This window comes from Ascidiella aspersa, chromosome 7 (assembly GCF_963924565.1).
Source record: "Ascidiella aspersa chromosome 7, kaAscAspe10.2, whole genome shotgun sequence".
NCBI classification, from domain to species: domain Eukaryota; kingdom Metazoa; phylum Chordata; class Ascidiacea; order Phlebobranchia; family Ascidiidae; genus Ascidiella; species Ascidiella aspersa.
This window is the reverse complement of record NC_139453.1, coordinates 8,968,482-8,984,137: the sequence shown is the minus strand read 5'-3', so window position 1 is coordinate 8,984,137 and position 15,656 is coordinate 8,968,482. Positions and strand designations below refer to the sequence as shown.

General features: G+C 36.0%; 1 protein-coding gene across 1 annotated transcript; it reads right to left on the bottom strand.

The window, feature by feature from the left end:
* Positions 1–483: 483 nt before the first annotated feature.
* Positions 484–5,712, bottom strand: LOC146137595 (transmembrane protein 53-like). Its single transcript, XM_083394392.1, has 5 exons — positions 5,652–5,712; positions 5,015–5,164; positions 4,005–4,150; positions 1,762–1,968; positions 484–777 (listed from the first exon to the last, which is right to left on the bottom strand). Exons 1-5 carry the CDS (start codon positions 5,710–5,712, stop codon positions 484–486), a joined length of 858 nt encoding a protein of 285 aa, XP_083250518.1.
* Positions 5,713–15,656: the final 9,944 nt, after the last annotated feature.

The following is a 15,656-nucleotide window of genomic DNA, read 5'->3' as shown; positions in this document are numbered from 1 at the left end:
GCTTGTGAACATTTGTTTTTTAATACAATGTTTCGTGAGAAATTTTCCTTTCGGTATGGAAACCTATACGTTGAATAGCAAAAAAAAACTGAAGTATACATATTAATTTTGTATCGGTTCAACGACGATACACCTGGAGTGTCAAACTAGAGCCGAATATATTTACTTAATGTCGGTTATCGGCTCCGATATTCGATATTCTCAATATATTTGGAAGAGTAGAAAAGTGACTCTTTCAAAAACAATCAATCAGTCAGATTAAACAGAACATTTAATACTAATCTATACGATGTCTAATAAACACATTTTTTGTTTTGTATGGGCCACGGAGTATGGAAAGACTTAACAAACAAATCAGACTGATAAAGCAAAAAATATATGTCACCCATTTTATGCATTCCGGTCTTCCTAACTTGTTTTGAATCTAGCTTGTCAATTAACAGTGTCGGTTATCGGCTCCGATATTCGATATCATCCCTAATTTCAGTAAGCCGCAACGACAGCTGGATTTTCGCCACTAGTGGGTACATTTCTAGATTTGCTGTAATCCACGCATTCGGCAAAAAAATTCTCAACGTATTTCGTGTATTCTTCGGGGTAATGACGGAAGTGCTGCACGTGTGGTGAATCCCCGAAGTCGTGAACACGCACCATGGGCGCCCCCGAGCTTCGACGTTTCTCGGCCATTTCGGCCACGCCGCAAGGTGGCGCTACCTTGTCTACGGCAGAGTGCAAAAAGAGATGTGGCCAGCGCTGGTCCGGCGATTCCGAAATGACCTAAATAATGAAGAGTATAATTTTTGGCCCACTACGTTTCTTGAACAACTAGATGAATTTAGCTTTTAACAACTAGGTGAGTTCAGCAGCACTTCTTATCCTTATTTGGTTCGTGTCCCGCCCCTTTCAGATTACTAGGGGCGCGAAAACTGTTCCAAGGGGGTCAGGGATGCTAAACAATGCACAAAAAATGTGTTACTGTATTTTATTTCTTAAATGTAAAACTAACTCACATTTTGATATTGCGTTACTGTGTTATCAGTTAATTGTACAAAAATAAATTTACAATGATTTTGCTATTTAAGCGATTCTAGAAGGGGGTGCGCGAATAGGTTGGTGATTTAAAAGGGGTGTAGGAAAAAAGGTAAAAAGGACTGCCTTAAATACTGAAGGCTGCCTGCTCATTAGTACTAAATTGGATTCGTTTATTATTATTATTAGGTTTCGATTGTCTAGCAATATGAAACCAGACAAAAATGACCAGGTATTTTTAATCTTTGTACCCAGGGTTTTTTTAAGGTTTGGTTTGGGTGACCGCTAAGTAGTTTTAAGAGACTGCAAGTGTTTCATTTAAATACCAAAAAGTTGCAAGTCCAAAATTTGAGAAACCGCTGGAGAAATTTGACACCTTTAAAAAAACAGTGTTTGTACCCACCATAAACAAAATAAGCTTAAAAAAATATTTCATTTGAAAAAACTCGCAAATTAAAATTTTCACTTTAAAATGGTGGAAGTACATTAAAGAGATGCATATTGCTCGAAATTGCCAGTTTTTATAGTTTAATTGAACAAAATTATTTTATGGAGTTTATGAGTTCACACGGCGTACCGTGCCACGATATGCTTGGCGTCTTTGGCAAATAATTTGAAGACAAAAAGTTACATTGTGTAATTGGCAAAAATAAAGTTTTTTGGGGGCATAGCCTGATGTTTGCCCATCTACAATATATACGTAGATAAGCGTATTTAAAAATCAATATTTACCCTAAAGCCCTTGTTGAGTTCTTGAAGGCCACTGTAGTGTTGGAACGTGGCTTTGGCGTAGAGCAGGGTATACAACGTCACCCCCAATCCCTTGAGTACCGGGTTACGGAACATAGGTAGGTCGATCAATGCTGAGTAGCCCATCATGTAAGAGTTTTTTGCCGGGCTACTGTCGAACACAGTGCCGAGAACATGAACGTCACGTTTCTGTGAAGATAGCAATGTTTTGTTTGACTTAGATCGGTGTTTCTCAAGCCCGAAAGTATTACAAAGACATGGCTCATGTCACCAGACTTGGACAACTAGATAATTCTAGTTTTCTAATTCATTTAGAGCAAAATGCGGCTAATTCTAATTTTAATCTAATTTGTGAATTGCTTGTCGGCTCTAATTCTAGTTCTAATCTAATTCGGATATTTCCAAAACTGCTACTTTGTCCAACGGCATTTTTAGTCACTCAGTTGAAACACAGAATTTCAATTCAAACTCTTTGGTTGGAACGAGTTGTATGTAATTTTCACAAGCTAAAAAGCATAAAAAGGCATACAAATTAGCACACAGATATTTACCATTCACATTCTTACAAAAATACTTTGCGATTAAATTAAATTGGTTGTATGTGATTCTAGTTCAAATTCTAGTTGAAATTTGTTTTTTTAGGAATTCGGTAATTCCAATTCGAATCTAATTTAAAAAAAAAAACTTAAAACAATCTAATTTTAATTCTAATCTAATTTAGAAAAATTAAAATGCTCTAATTTTAGTTCTAATCTAATTTTAAAAAGCTAAAATAAATCTAGTTGTCCAAGTCTGCATGTCACCCTAATTTCTTATTTATCCCTATGACTCATGTTGTGTTCGCCTAAAAAAGTTTATTGAGAGAATCGAGCTTTATGCGTATAGCATCTGCATGGGTCCTCGGGGGGGAAATTAAGCAACACAAAAATCCGACAAACTTGGTATCACTTCAGGTTGGGTGTAAAAAATAAAGTTTAAAATTCAGCTTTGGAGAACTGAAAATGATGTGGCACTATTTTAAAAACTATATTGTAACTGTTTGAAAAACTGCATTGTAAACTGTTTGAAAAACTGTATTGTAAACTGTTTGAAAAACTGTATTGTAAACTGTTTAAAAAACTATATTGTAAACTGTTTCAAAAACTATATTGTTAACTGTTTAAAAAACTGTATTGTAATACTGAAAAGCTGAACTCAACCGTAAAAGTAATAATTATTTTTTTTTAATGTGACCCCATAAAGCACGGTGGCGTGAAAGATTGTGAACATTAAAACACCAGTTGTTAACAGCGCTATATTCCGTTTGAGTAATAAGAAAAGTAGGCATCGGCTGAGATTGTTAAGGGATGTATCTCAGCATCAGACCAACTCGGTTGCAGCCACCGGCACTTTATAATTTCCTGCATGCGGTTGCAAATATGTCTGTAAGCAAACCCCGGATGAAACAAAAACGTTTATACTGACGTTCGACACTACACGTTGTTAATGAAAGACACACACAAACATATGTGTTTAATAACATATGTGATCTAGCCCCTCGGAAGTTGCTTTATGACCAACGATTACGGCTTCCGTATCAAGAGTGCATAGCATGGTTGTTTCTCGACTCGCTCCTCTCTGACCCTGCATAGCTCAGTTGGTAGAGCGACGGTCCCGGCTTGACCGGAGGTCGTGAGTTCGAACCTCACTGCAGGCCAGTTGTTTTTCTGGCTTGCTCTGCTTGCATCATAGATCGACAGATTCGGCGAGTCTGCGATGGCTTTTCGGTGAACACGTTGTTAAGTAAGAGATTACTTGCAGTCTTCGCTTTGGAGTTTAAACTCACCGCGTTTGAGTCAACGTCCCCCTTCCACACGACTTAATAAATGTTAGTATATCAAATGATGTACATAAATTTTAACTGTGCTTTAATGCGCCACGTTCCTCTCTAAATCTGAAGTAAAGTTTGCGTTTTAAACCAAATAGCCACTTTTTTTCCGCGAAGCCTATCGAATTCGACTTCCGATGCACACTTTGTCACAACTCAAACCGTAATAACAGGTTCTTCATCTTACTTGTTTTCCATCGTAACAGTATGACGTCATACTGCGTGTATTTGAGATCTTATTTCCCGGCCCGCCACAAGATTTTATGTTTCTCATGCGGCCCGCGGTACAAAAAATAATTGCCCACACTTTGTTCAAACAAGCCATATCAATTTTTTCTATTTAAAGAACTGTACTTACTTCGACAACTTCTGCGAGTTGCTGGTAGACCGAGAATCCGCCATTGCTGAAAACGTGAATGAGGACCGGATTTGTTTCAAGGTCGTGCTTTTCCAGCAGTCCAGCAATCTTCTCCGAAGCCACGAGATGCCATCGAGAGTTTGGATCTATTTGTAAAAATGATAAAAAATGATTTTGTCCATTTGTCCCAGAGGGAATTTACGCAGGTATAGGCTACTCAATGTTTACGTCTCTTTTAACCTACGCTTATCAATAATGGTTTTTGGCGTTCAACTGTCACTGATATTTGTGAAATCAGTAGGCCTATTTATGACTTCGGTCAATTCAAGAAATGGCTAGTACTTTCATTAAATGCAAGTTTAGTAAAATTGGCGTTCACTTTACGTGTTAAAACAGTTTGTAGCCATTTGTTTGTTTTTCTGCTGCTGCTATATAAAACAATGCTATAGAGATGGAACAAGTTAATCATTTTTTTAGTTTTAATTGTTGTACTTCAAATCTAGTGAGTATAGTGACTTAACTTGGAGCTGTCTGCTATGGAAGCCTAATGTGTTGGTTTGTGACTTGACTTGGGTAAGTAAAAACAGAGACGTGTACTTGGTTTGTTATTTATTAAGAATAACTTGATTACAACTTATGTTCTCTTTTGCGTTGTCCTATATCTTTGTGGACGGTGTTACGTATTCAATCAATAATTTTTTCGATATGTATATTGTTTCTCTTTACTGATACTCTTATCTGACAATTTTAAAATTCCGATTTGAACAAGGTTCGGACTTAGTCGATTATGTATCGTTTATCAAGTTACCGAACTTGACCAACTGATATATTTGGTTTCTAAACTCTGGTCTAAACGGTTAACAGACATTGAAACGCACCTAGCAAAGATATAGCATCATCAGACTACTCAACTTTCGGATACTATTTTTTCTTAGGTGAAACTTTTACACAATTTTAGCAATGATACTATGTTAGGTTATTTATAGTACCATTGATTTAAGTCAACTTACGTGTCAGGTAAACTGTAGCGACCGGGTGCGTGTAGGAGATAACAACACAGTTTTGCGAGCTGTAAATGGCGGCGTACTTATCCAGCTGCCGTCGCGTTGAACCAGCCCAACCCAGCATAAGAACAACACTTGTGGAAGAGTTTATTGGTTCTGGAATTTTAATCGAGTTACAATTAGTTTTTTAGTGAAATGAAACACGTTTGTTGAACACAAAAAGGTGGAGAACTGAGGGAAATAAGGTGACTATAGATGCCACAAATTGGTACCCAACAGTTGTGTTTAACATTCTGCCCGATGTGAGTTAAACTTATATAGTTATTGTTTCCGACTAACCGTTTGTTTTACGTCACAATGCCCAAAGGTGGCGCGATGTTTACAGGTTTTTCTACATTAAAAGTTGTAACAAAATTGATATTCTAACATAGCGGGCACATTATTGTGTTCGTGACAATAGAGAGTGAACGTGATTTCCGCACCCTGAAAATAAATAGTTGACCTATCGCTGTAAGCTTCCCATAGTACATAATTAATTATGTTATCTTTCTCAATTATTTTAATAAAAATGTTTAAGGCAAAAGTTTCGATGTGGTATGTTTAAGCTTTTGCTTATGATATACCTTCTGAATTCGCAGCTTACCTTTGGGAAAAGATATGTTATAGTTTATTCCGTCGGCCTTCATAGTGGTTGATGACGTCATTGCGGTGCTAATCGAGCTAAACGCCTGTTAAATTGAGAAGAACCATAAGTCGTTTATAAATAGGCCTAACCAGTTGTTTTTATATACATAAAAGCATGAAAAGTTTAATTGTGTCACAAAGTTTGAACGAACATTTTCCTAATTTGCTCAACGAATTTGTTTGATTTCACAGGCCAAAATATTACGGCCCAATATTGCACAAGTTTCAGTTTGTTGCAAAAATAGCACACTCTCTCAAATTAGTTCGGCCGTAATTTAGAATGACGCTTATTGATTATCAAGACACTGCTTTGAAGATAACATGTCCCTGCTAAGTAGTGCGTTCAAACTACCATAGCCTATACTGTGCCATTTAATTTCCCTAAATTATTATTGAAATAAACTAGATTCCGTTAGTTGTTATTGCAGTCCTTTGTTTTTATTATTGTATAAAAAACAACAAAAAGATTGTGTTTTTTTTACATTAGTTTAAATTTAGTGTTGTTTGTTTAGGCGTATCCGGTAATACGCATCTGAACAAAAATCTTACGTCACGCGTTTAAATTCCCATAATTTAAATCCACGGCACTTCTTTTAGAACAGCGTCTCTCAAACATTTTCAGATTGCATCACACTTATAACTGAAAAAAACGTAACACAACAAATTCTCTTAAAAAACATCATTCTGCAAGTTTAATAAGATGATACCCACACTATAACATGACAAAGCAATAGGGAAATACAATAATATTATCAGTTATCTAACGTGTCGTGTGAATTCAAGACTTGCATGCACGGTTTCACACCTATTACTAATACGTATACAAAAATGGCAAAAAGCTGCGCGGTACATTTAAGAATGTCGCAAAGCTCAATTCTGTGGCGCAGCACATTGTTTCAGAATCACTGTTTAAGAGATTCTGTTTAAGAACAGTGCGTGAAAACTACTTCTATGCCCTGGTTTGTCAATTGGCAATACAATCATACGAACTCTCCTGAGGTAAATTTTTATTTTTTTTTTAAATAACTTTTAATGGAATATTCCTCTCTTTTTGCATTGTAATTGTCAGTGCTTTAAAATTTGTACTCACCTTTGATGAAACATCGTTTCGATGCGACAGTCTTATACTTCTGCTTGTATTGCAATGCAGGTTGCGCTGCGTGAATATTGCAAGTGGTTGGTATTTCCTGAAGAAAGACGCCAAATATCGACTCGACATTATTTCAACAGATTTGCAGAAAAAAATAAAACACCTTATAGAAACTATGAAGAGAACACTAAAACCAAAAACGACAAAAGTGGTAAAAGGTTTAGTAATATTGTTCGCACATGATTCTTTAGTCAATATCGTTTCATACTTTTGCCTAAGAAGCCGCAAACTTTGGGCTTTGGGGCATAATGCAATGGTTTGCGAAACACATTTTTAAAGCAACAATATTTTCTCCTCAATTTTTTAAAGGTTTTTGAACCAGTTCACTAAAGCGATAAATATTCTGACAAAAACCTAATAAAGCTCTCACCGAATTTCCATCTAGTTTTAAGCTAAACAATCCTGGATTTCAATTGCCTGTCTGTCTTATGTCCGAATGTACTTCTTAGGTTCGGCGCATTAAATACTGTTTGAATAAAAACATGTTGACGATGAAAGTATAACAAACAAAGTAACCCAAAACACACGACAACGTTTGCTGTAATTCATACAAATCAAGCGAGTTTAAAAAGCATAAAAAAATAAGGTTCAAACCGTTAATTATTGTCCTTAAATAGAAGCGCAAACAGGAACTGACGGCCTGTTTACACCAAACACGTACACTAGAGCAATGAATGATCGCAATGTCCGCTCTCCTTACATAAAAAAATTAGCGTCTGTGTATTATTGTTATACCACGAACGCCGAACCTTGTGAATTAGTCTCATCACGAAAATATGACAAGTATTTAGAAATTTTTTTTTTAGAATATTAATTGGCCGAAAGTTAGTCATGAGCATCATTGTAAATAAACCGTGAATGGGAGTACCTATTACGTCATATGATTCACTATATGACGTCATTTCATGCGCATTTGGCTTTTATTAACACTTTAATAAACGGTTGCTTGAACGTTTGGTATACTGCATAATTACGTTTGTCTTAAATGGCGACACAAGAATGTTTGTTAAGTAGCTCATTATGATGTTCATATAAACCAGCCTCTTAACCTGGGGTAAATTTAAATAGGGGGGTAAATTTCTTCGGTTCAGGGGGTAAATAAGCTATGAATTAAAATATACATCTCAGTTGGCGGGACAGAAAATTTTGCCATTGGTAGCCTACTTTCCTAGTTCGTATCAACTGATAGAAAAAGCTAACCTAGTAGCCTATTGATTTCTTTATCGTCTAATGTCGGTAACGTTATGCTTTGGTAATTGCTAGTTTATATTCCTTAGTAACTTCATTGTTACGTCATGAATAACACCTTTTATATATTGGGGGTAAATCTGATATTCGTCTTTGCTAAAAGGGTAAAACATACAAAAAAGGTTAAGAACCCCTGATATAAACGGAACAACATACATCAACTCTACACAACCGAGGAAAATATAATTTGATTTATTCCAATCTTATCGTGCATAAATAGTTTTTTAGAGGCTTAACAATTGAGCACAAATTAGATTCTTAAAGATTCTCTAATAAATGTTGGCACCCTTGAGCCTTAGAAATGGTACTCCTGATAGGTGCCATGGTTCCAGGTTGGGAAGCACTGGTCGACATAGAAATCTCTTTTATCTCGCTTTGCGCAAATCAATTGCGTCTTAAAATATGCTTCAAAACGACGCGTGCGGAAGAGTCGGTTTGTCCAGGAATATTTTTCAATGTAAAATTATTTGTTAAAATAAAGCAAGTGGAGTCAAGAAAATTGCCACCAAGGGTAAACTATTAATAATGTTGCAAAAAGCATTAATAGTTTACCCTTTCTGGCAATATATAGTAGTCTACATATTCGCTTTATTGACAACTTCTATAATTTTTTTAACAAAAAGGTGTAAGGCAGTCAGCAAAATATGAGTAGTAAAATTTTAATAATATAGATATATATATTTTTAAGTCTGATTGCTGGTTTCCTTGATTAGTTTTTTTTTAACTTAACTTAAATAATAACGTTTACAAATTCCTGATTGATATCTATTTTACATATGGAGACAATGTGAGAGTAAAATGTAGGCTTAATGCATTCGGTGCAAAACCGTTTTCCTTGATAAATTAATAACTTCTTATATACAAACTAATATTTTAATTGGGCTTAATATTATTAAAAAAAGCTAATAATTTTTACAAAAACTTTCATGGACCCTCTAAAACTGGTTCACGGACCCCCAAGGGGTCTATGGACCCCAGTTTAAGAACCTTTAATTTAATTGTTATGGCCATCCCTTAATTTTGAAAATAATTGCCGCCTTGAACTTTTAGCTCGCTTAAAAGGTGTCAAGGCACCCATAGAGGCCACTATTGATCAAGTTTTGATTATGCCTCATTAAATATAAACAAATGTACAACATATAGTCAATGACTTGACTTAAGTCTTTTAGACAAATTGCCTAGGAAATGATTCGACTTGGCCTTGGCCGGGGTATAGTTATACCTTATTACTTAGACCGGAACTTGAATTTGTAGTGGTTGAAAATGACTTGAGTTGCACTTAAGCAGTTTACAAATTACTTAACTGGGACTTGCAATACTAATGTGAATTCGCCCAATCACGCAATGTAAGTGTTTAAAGTAGCGTCGTGCCACATTTTAAACGCAATTTGCGCTGAGCAACATAACGACGATTAAATGAGTATTTGACCATATTTCGAGTCCTGCATCGATCGCTTTTTTTTATTGTGAATTTTTGTTGTTGATAACAGACGAACGACGCAGTGACGCATAGTTTAACCCAGGGGTGGGCAATTATTTTTACCGCGGGCCGCATGAGAAACATAACATGTTTAGACGGGCCAGGTCAAAAATAAGAACTTCAATTCACGCAATATGAAGTCATACCATGACGCTATTAAACAAGTAAGCTAAAGAACGTGGTATTACATTACAAACTATACTGTTCACATTCTAAGGCTATAATGGTTGGAGGTTGTAGTAAGACGTAATAAGAATTTTAAAGCACATGCAGAAGTAGGTTTCATTTTAGGCTCTTTTTGTTTTTAGATTGAAGACCGGTAGGCAAAATAATGCCTGCCTTAAACCAGGGCTGCGGACTCGGTTAAAAAATAACCCGAGTTCGATGACGGCCAAATGTACGATTTTGTCGAATTCAGAGTCCGGCTTCGACTCTGCAGCCTGTATTTGGCCCATTTACTTAACTAAAATAGGCTGGATATTCGATCAACTCATAGGGATGTTATATTTCATCCACCCACAAACATGGAATATTCAATCATATATACTATTCCACCTTTACCATTTACCGTTTCTTACAGTCAAACCGACTCCGTCGAGTCCGAATCCGACACCGACTCCACAGACATGCCTTAAACCGGTAATGCTAAATATTACCGACTTAGTTTTTGTAATATTATTTTTTATAATTAATGCTAAGGACAAAACAATACGCGACCGATGACTTAAACTAGATGTAACAGCAAACCAGTGGCTTAAGCTTGTCAACAATTAAATGCAATTTGGCAACAGTGCCACTTGTTTTCAGTTTTTGAATAAGACAAATACGGCTATCAATCAACCTAAATAGATATAAAAGAGATGTTAGAGTGTGTTGGTTTAGAATTGTAAGCTTCACCCAACCTTTTCATTGCCCCAGTTATCAAACTTGAAAACAAAAAACGTTGCTGTGCCAGACAAACTAAGTGGGAATTGGATGACAATGGAAAAGGTTAAAAGGGAAATGATCAAGATTAAGATAAAAGTTAAGCGCAGTAAAGTTAACGTATGGCTCAAGTTTAATGTGTGAATAGGTTTCTTGTTATGATTGATCTTGTTATGATTAAATGTTCCTCTGATAAATCAGTTTAAAATTTACGAATTAGTATAGGGTTGGTGGCCACTTGAGGCGATATACAGCCAAAAAATTGTTCGTTTCGCACACACTGAGTCTAGCTTTTTTACTGTTTGTAACGTAGGTCGACAACGCTGTCAATTCCCCCGCCATTTATTTATTTCTCTCAATAATAGAAATGTTAAGATTGACTGCATCAATTTTAAATGAAATTTCATTCCAGTGTTGTAGACAAGTTATTTTTAAAGGACTAAAAGTCCCAGTTAAGTTTATCAAGTCATGTTCAACAAATAACGAGTTAATGACAAGTCACAGAATTAGCCCTAGACATTAATGGTAACGCGCTTCATTCTGGCCAGTATTTCTCATCGGAAACATCGAAAATTAAAAAAAATAGCAAGGTAACATTTGCCACTTTTAATATTGGTCTTAAACATCCTATTTTAACTGAACATATATTAAATTAAAACACCTTACTTTAGGTCAATTCATTTAGGTAAATTATTCTAGCGGCTCTAGCCCAAGTCAAAACTTCAGACAAGTTAAGTAATTTTACTTGAACGACCTTAATTACATAGTGCATTTAAATTAGGTCTTTAAATCAAGTCATTACAACATTAGCCTATATGCTTATATAAGAAATAGTAGTTTGCCAAAGTATAATTTATCACGCGGTAGAAGTTTTGCTAGAGGTGGCTTAATAGTCTTATGACGATGGCTCAACAGTGCCTCTATCCATCATACTTGAATGCAGAAGAGACCGGCAAGGTGCAAATCGCCGGTATTTCGTTTTCTGTTTGTTTTTCAGCTGTGTTGTTGTCTTTAGCCGATTGGCAATTATTCGAACTTTGTTGTATCAGTTTTGCTCGATTGAAAGCGGTAAACGGTCGGAGATAAGGCACAAGGCGTTACGCCCGTTTTCAACCCAACAAGAGACTCATTCATTTAAATCGACGAAAAAGACTTTGTTTTGTTTCGCTTAAGCCGCCCAACCCAAATAAATTTTTCGCGAAGACAGTTATGCTACGTAGATGTAAATGTTTATGAGCGATAACGTAATAGCATATAGTTACCTCTTATGGTTTTCCGCATCATTGTATTGCAAAAATGTACTTTGTTAACAACTTGAAGACGATTTAGATTTGTCAATCCAAAACTCAAAGAATTGGTTCATATTGTCGCTTCGTCTTTTGGTGCCATTGCTTTTCCAAACACTTCAATACGTCTGGGTTTTTCACATCAAATATTGACCTTGCAAAAAAACATGTTTGGATAGCAATAAACCACATTTTTCCTCGATTTATTCATTTTTAGATCATTGTTAATGTTTTTGCGACGGCGCGAATAATAAATTTGAGCATCGCTTAGCTTTTCTCTTGTGTTTCTCAACCTCCTTTTCGCGGCTACATAAATAATAAGCGCGAATATCTTCACTGAACTTTTTGTAAGTGATTAAATCAGAAATATACAATATAGGATTGTTAAATTCAAAATTAATTGGCATGAACCATGTCGTCGTATGTTTTACGCAATTTCTCACATTTAAAAAAAATCTTACCAAAAACCGATCTCAATAAATTCAACCATGTAAACTACTGCATTTGGAGGTACAACCAAATCATACGGCGACGTAATTTTGGGTCGCGACCAAGTTTCAAGTTTCAAGTTTATTTATCTGTCCCCATCCACGCTCAATACAATACGCACACAAATAGAAAAGTAAATAACGTTGTCGGATTTGGGGAAGGATCAGCCTTGAACCACAAGTGGTTATACAAAGAGACCGACCCTTTCAATTTTAGCAATATAAAAGTTTGAGTTGGCGAAGAAAAAAAAGTTGCGAGAAAATGATCGTACAACACAATTGCGACTTTTGCTAGAATCCTAATAAATAAAACACAGCTACGCACATAGCAATAAATAATACATACATGTCATAAATTGAAAAACCAAAGTTTGAGAAACACTGATTCAGCTACTCATTTTATTGCCAGCATTGCGTTTATAGTAATTCGTCGGTTTTATTGTCGCCAAGTACATAATTAGGATGGGCGCCAAAGCAACAACATTACAATAACATTTCAAAACGATAAAGAGCAATCTTATAAAATGTTGAGCTACAAAAGCTCATAGGTAGCTAACATAGGCGAAAAATGCAGTTCGGGGTGGTTCTGGATCCTCCTCTGACGATTATTTGTTTGAGCTGGACTCGCACTTGCATTCTACAAATATTTCTTGCAAAAAAACAGAGGTAAATGACTCTAAATTGGTAAAGTCTAGTCAATTCCTATAAGGACACCGTATAATTAACTAAAAGTTCATTACACACCTATTAAGTTCACACCAGTGTAAACTCGAACATTGGTCGCTATTGCTGTGGGAAAATAGTTTTCACACGCATTTTCGACATAAGTATGTGCGAAAGGCGATTTATATGGTTTCCGAAACGAACGCTTTACAAGTGGCACACTTTAGGCGTGACAAGTTGATCAGGTTAATTTGCACCTTCGAAAGGCCAAAATGAAAGGTTGTCGAAACACAATACATTGCGGTTCGCGCGATTAAAAACGGCATTTTTATGGCGGGAAGGATTTTCCCGAGAGATTTCGCTTCTGGAACATTCGTGTAAGTGTTGTTTCCGCATTCACTTCGGTTTGGCGATAATTCGCTGACAAGTATTCCCAAGCGCGTTAACATAAACGCAAGGACTTTTTGCATCCATTGTTCTCATACTTCGCTTTATGTACTACCACTTGTATAGGCGAGCTGCATTAAGTTCCTTTACGGAGTTTGGGAATATTAAGACAAGAGCATGCAATAGTATTGTCGCGGCCGTAAGTTATATTCTCTTTTTGTCCCAAATAAATTCACCTATCATCTGAAATTTGCGGTCAGCGTTTGAAGCGATTTCAAAATCAACTTTTCGGCTTAATGTCAACTTAAGTAAATTTGAGTAAATGCGTCTCTTCTGAAACTATAGGTGGAGGGAAACCGACTGTGCAAAATGTTAAGAGAGACAACAAAAATAGCAAACACGATTTTGGTTGACCCAGATGTCGACAAAGCTCCTTACTCATAGAATGCTCGACTTGTGATATTTGCCCGAGTTTTACGCCAGTTAAAGTCATTTTAGGGCCTTTACACTTTGTTTTATAATCTGTACTTGGCTGTAGGCAAAAGTGCATATAACCTACGAAGAAATTAACGATAAGAAGGAAAGCTTTCCTAAAACATATTTTAAAACGTACTTGCGGTCAGTGTTTATCGTTTAGACTGGCCAAAGTTTCTTCTGGTTTTGCAAAACGAGGTATAATCGTTGTAACAATGTAACGCAATACACGGATTTTCTCAGTGACTCAATATGGCATGGGTATTTCCGAAACGTTTGTGAACAACGAAATGATTTTATTGAATAATATGGCTCATAGATATTTTCATTGAGGTCAAATCGTATCATGATAAGTAATCAAGTATTGATTTTTCGCCTAATTTTGTTTTATTTCAATTCGACTACAATATTACATTTGGCTATAGCATTTTTAAACGTAGACATGTCGCGAAAGTATTGGTTATTTTAATGGGTAAGTCTTGGGTATCTAACCTTGATATTTCTTTGAAGAGGTTGGTGACTAAATAAAGGTTGGAAACCATTCTTTTTAAGAACACATTTGTGTAGCACAAATACTCGCAGTCAATTACTTGACTTTAAATCAGCGTTTGACGTGTAAGTAATTAACCAAACTACAGCATTACGAGTTTTGGGCAGTTTTGGAAAGGGATAAAACAAAGACCGTGTATGTATACGTGCGAATATCAAGCCGAAGCCAGGCTATTTGAACCAAAGGGCGTCGACGCTTTAATGGGGCGATGACACAAACTCGAGCTTGATTATTTGCTTGCGCTCGTAACTCGAGACCTCAACAAACTGAAGCGAAATTTACGGTATGTCGGTAACGGGGATTTGAAGAAGATTAGCGAAACAGCCTTATAACACGCCCGCTGCGTTATCAAAGGGAAAAGGCCGGCTTTGTAGCAGCTGGTTGAGGTACTTAGCATTGGAAAGAGCGGAGAAATCGTAGATTTAAAGGAAAGTCTCTTTTCGGTATGAAAGCTCCTCTTTGATACCGAAAGCTTAAAAGAGGTTATTTTTGTACAAACAGCTTGAGATACTTGATCGCGAATTGATTTTGAGTGAAACTTTAACCAAATTTCTTTTTTCAGACTTCTATTAATAGCAATCATTAGGTTTCTTAAACCTATAAAAACTGTTCATTTCAAGCAATTATACTTTTTACTTATTTTCAAAGTCTGAATTTCGTTTTACGCAAACCAAAGCGGAAGAAGTAGATATACTTTCCCTTTTTATGAAACTTTGCTATTTTTAACTGTTTTGGGGTGCGGAACCGAAATGTCATTAATTTTATCAGAGGTACTTATATATATATCCAACATGCTACACGGCCCGTAAATTGTCAAATCATACATTCAAGTTTAAACCCCAGCACAAAATTCATATACTTGTTGTAGGATATATTGCTCAAGGAAAAAGGTGGAATAGCGACTTTATTGACTACTAACATTTTAGTGTTTCGAACAAAATAACGCAGTTGTCCCGAATGATGTTTTAATGGTTGTACAAGATCTGTTTAACTTATACATCAGCCTTAAACTATATGAAATGTATCTGTGAGACGCACAGCAAGTTGTTTGGCCTGGTTTGTTGTCAGACTAGTAAAGTTGGACAGGATAACGACCTCGTTACGTCATTTGATAAAATATCAGGCCCATCCGGGAAATACAAAAACGCTACCATCTGTCAACCTGTATGAAGCAACACATAAGCGTGCGTCTGCATATTTTAGTGGCACGTAATTTTGTAAAACAGTAATGATAGAAAGATAAGTAGTGAGGATTTTGAAATATTACAGGATTTTTTTCATTATGGAGATGCCCTAATGAGGATGGGATCCCCA

What these genes read in the sequence shown, in the direction of transcription:
- LOC146137595 (XM_083394392.1), bottom strand. Translation starts at nt 5,712, where the DNA reads ATGACGTCATCAACCACTATGAAGGCCGACGGAATAAACTATAACATA. An exon ending in AACTCGCAGAAGTTGTCGAA is followed by an intron (nt 1,969 to 4,004) that starts GTAAGTACAGTT and finishes CTATCTTCACAG; the next exon opens with AAACGTGACGTTCATGTTCT. An exon ending in AACTCAACAAGGGCTTTAGG is followed by an intron (nt 778 to 1,761) that starts GTAAATATTGAT and finishes TTCATTATTTAG; the next exon opens with GTCATTTCGGAATCGCCGGA.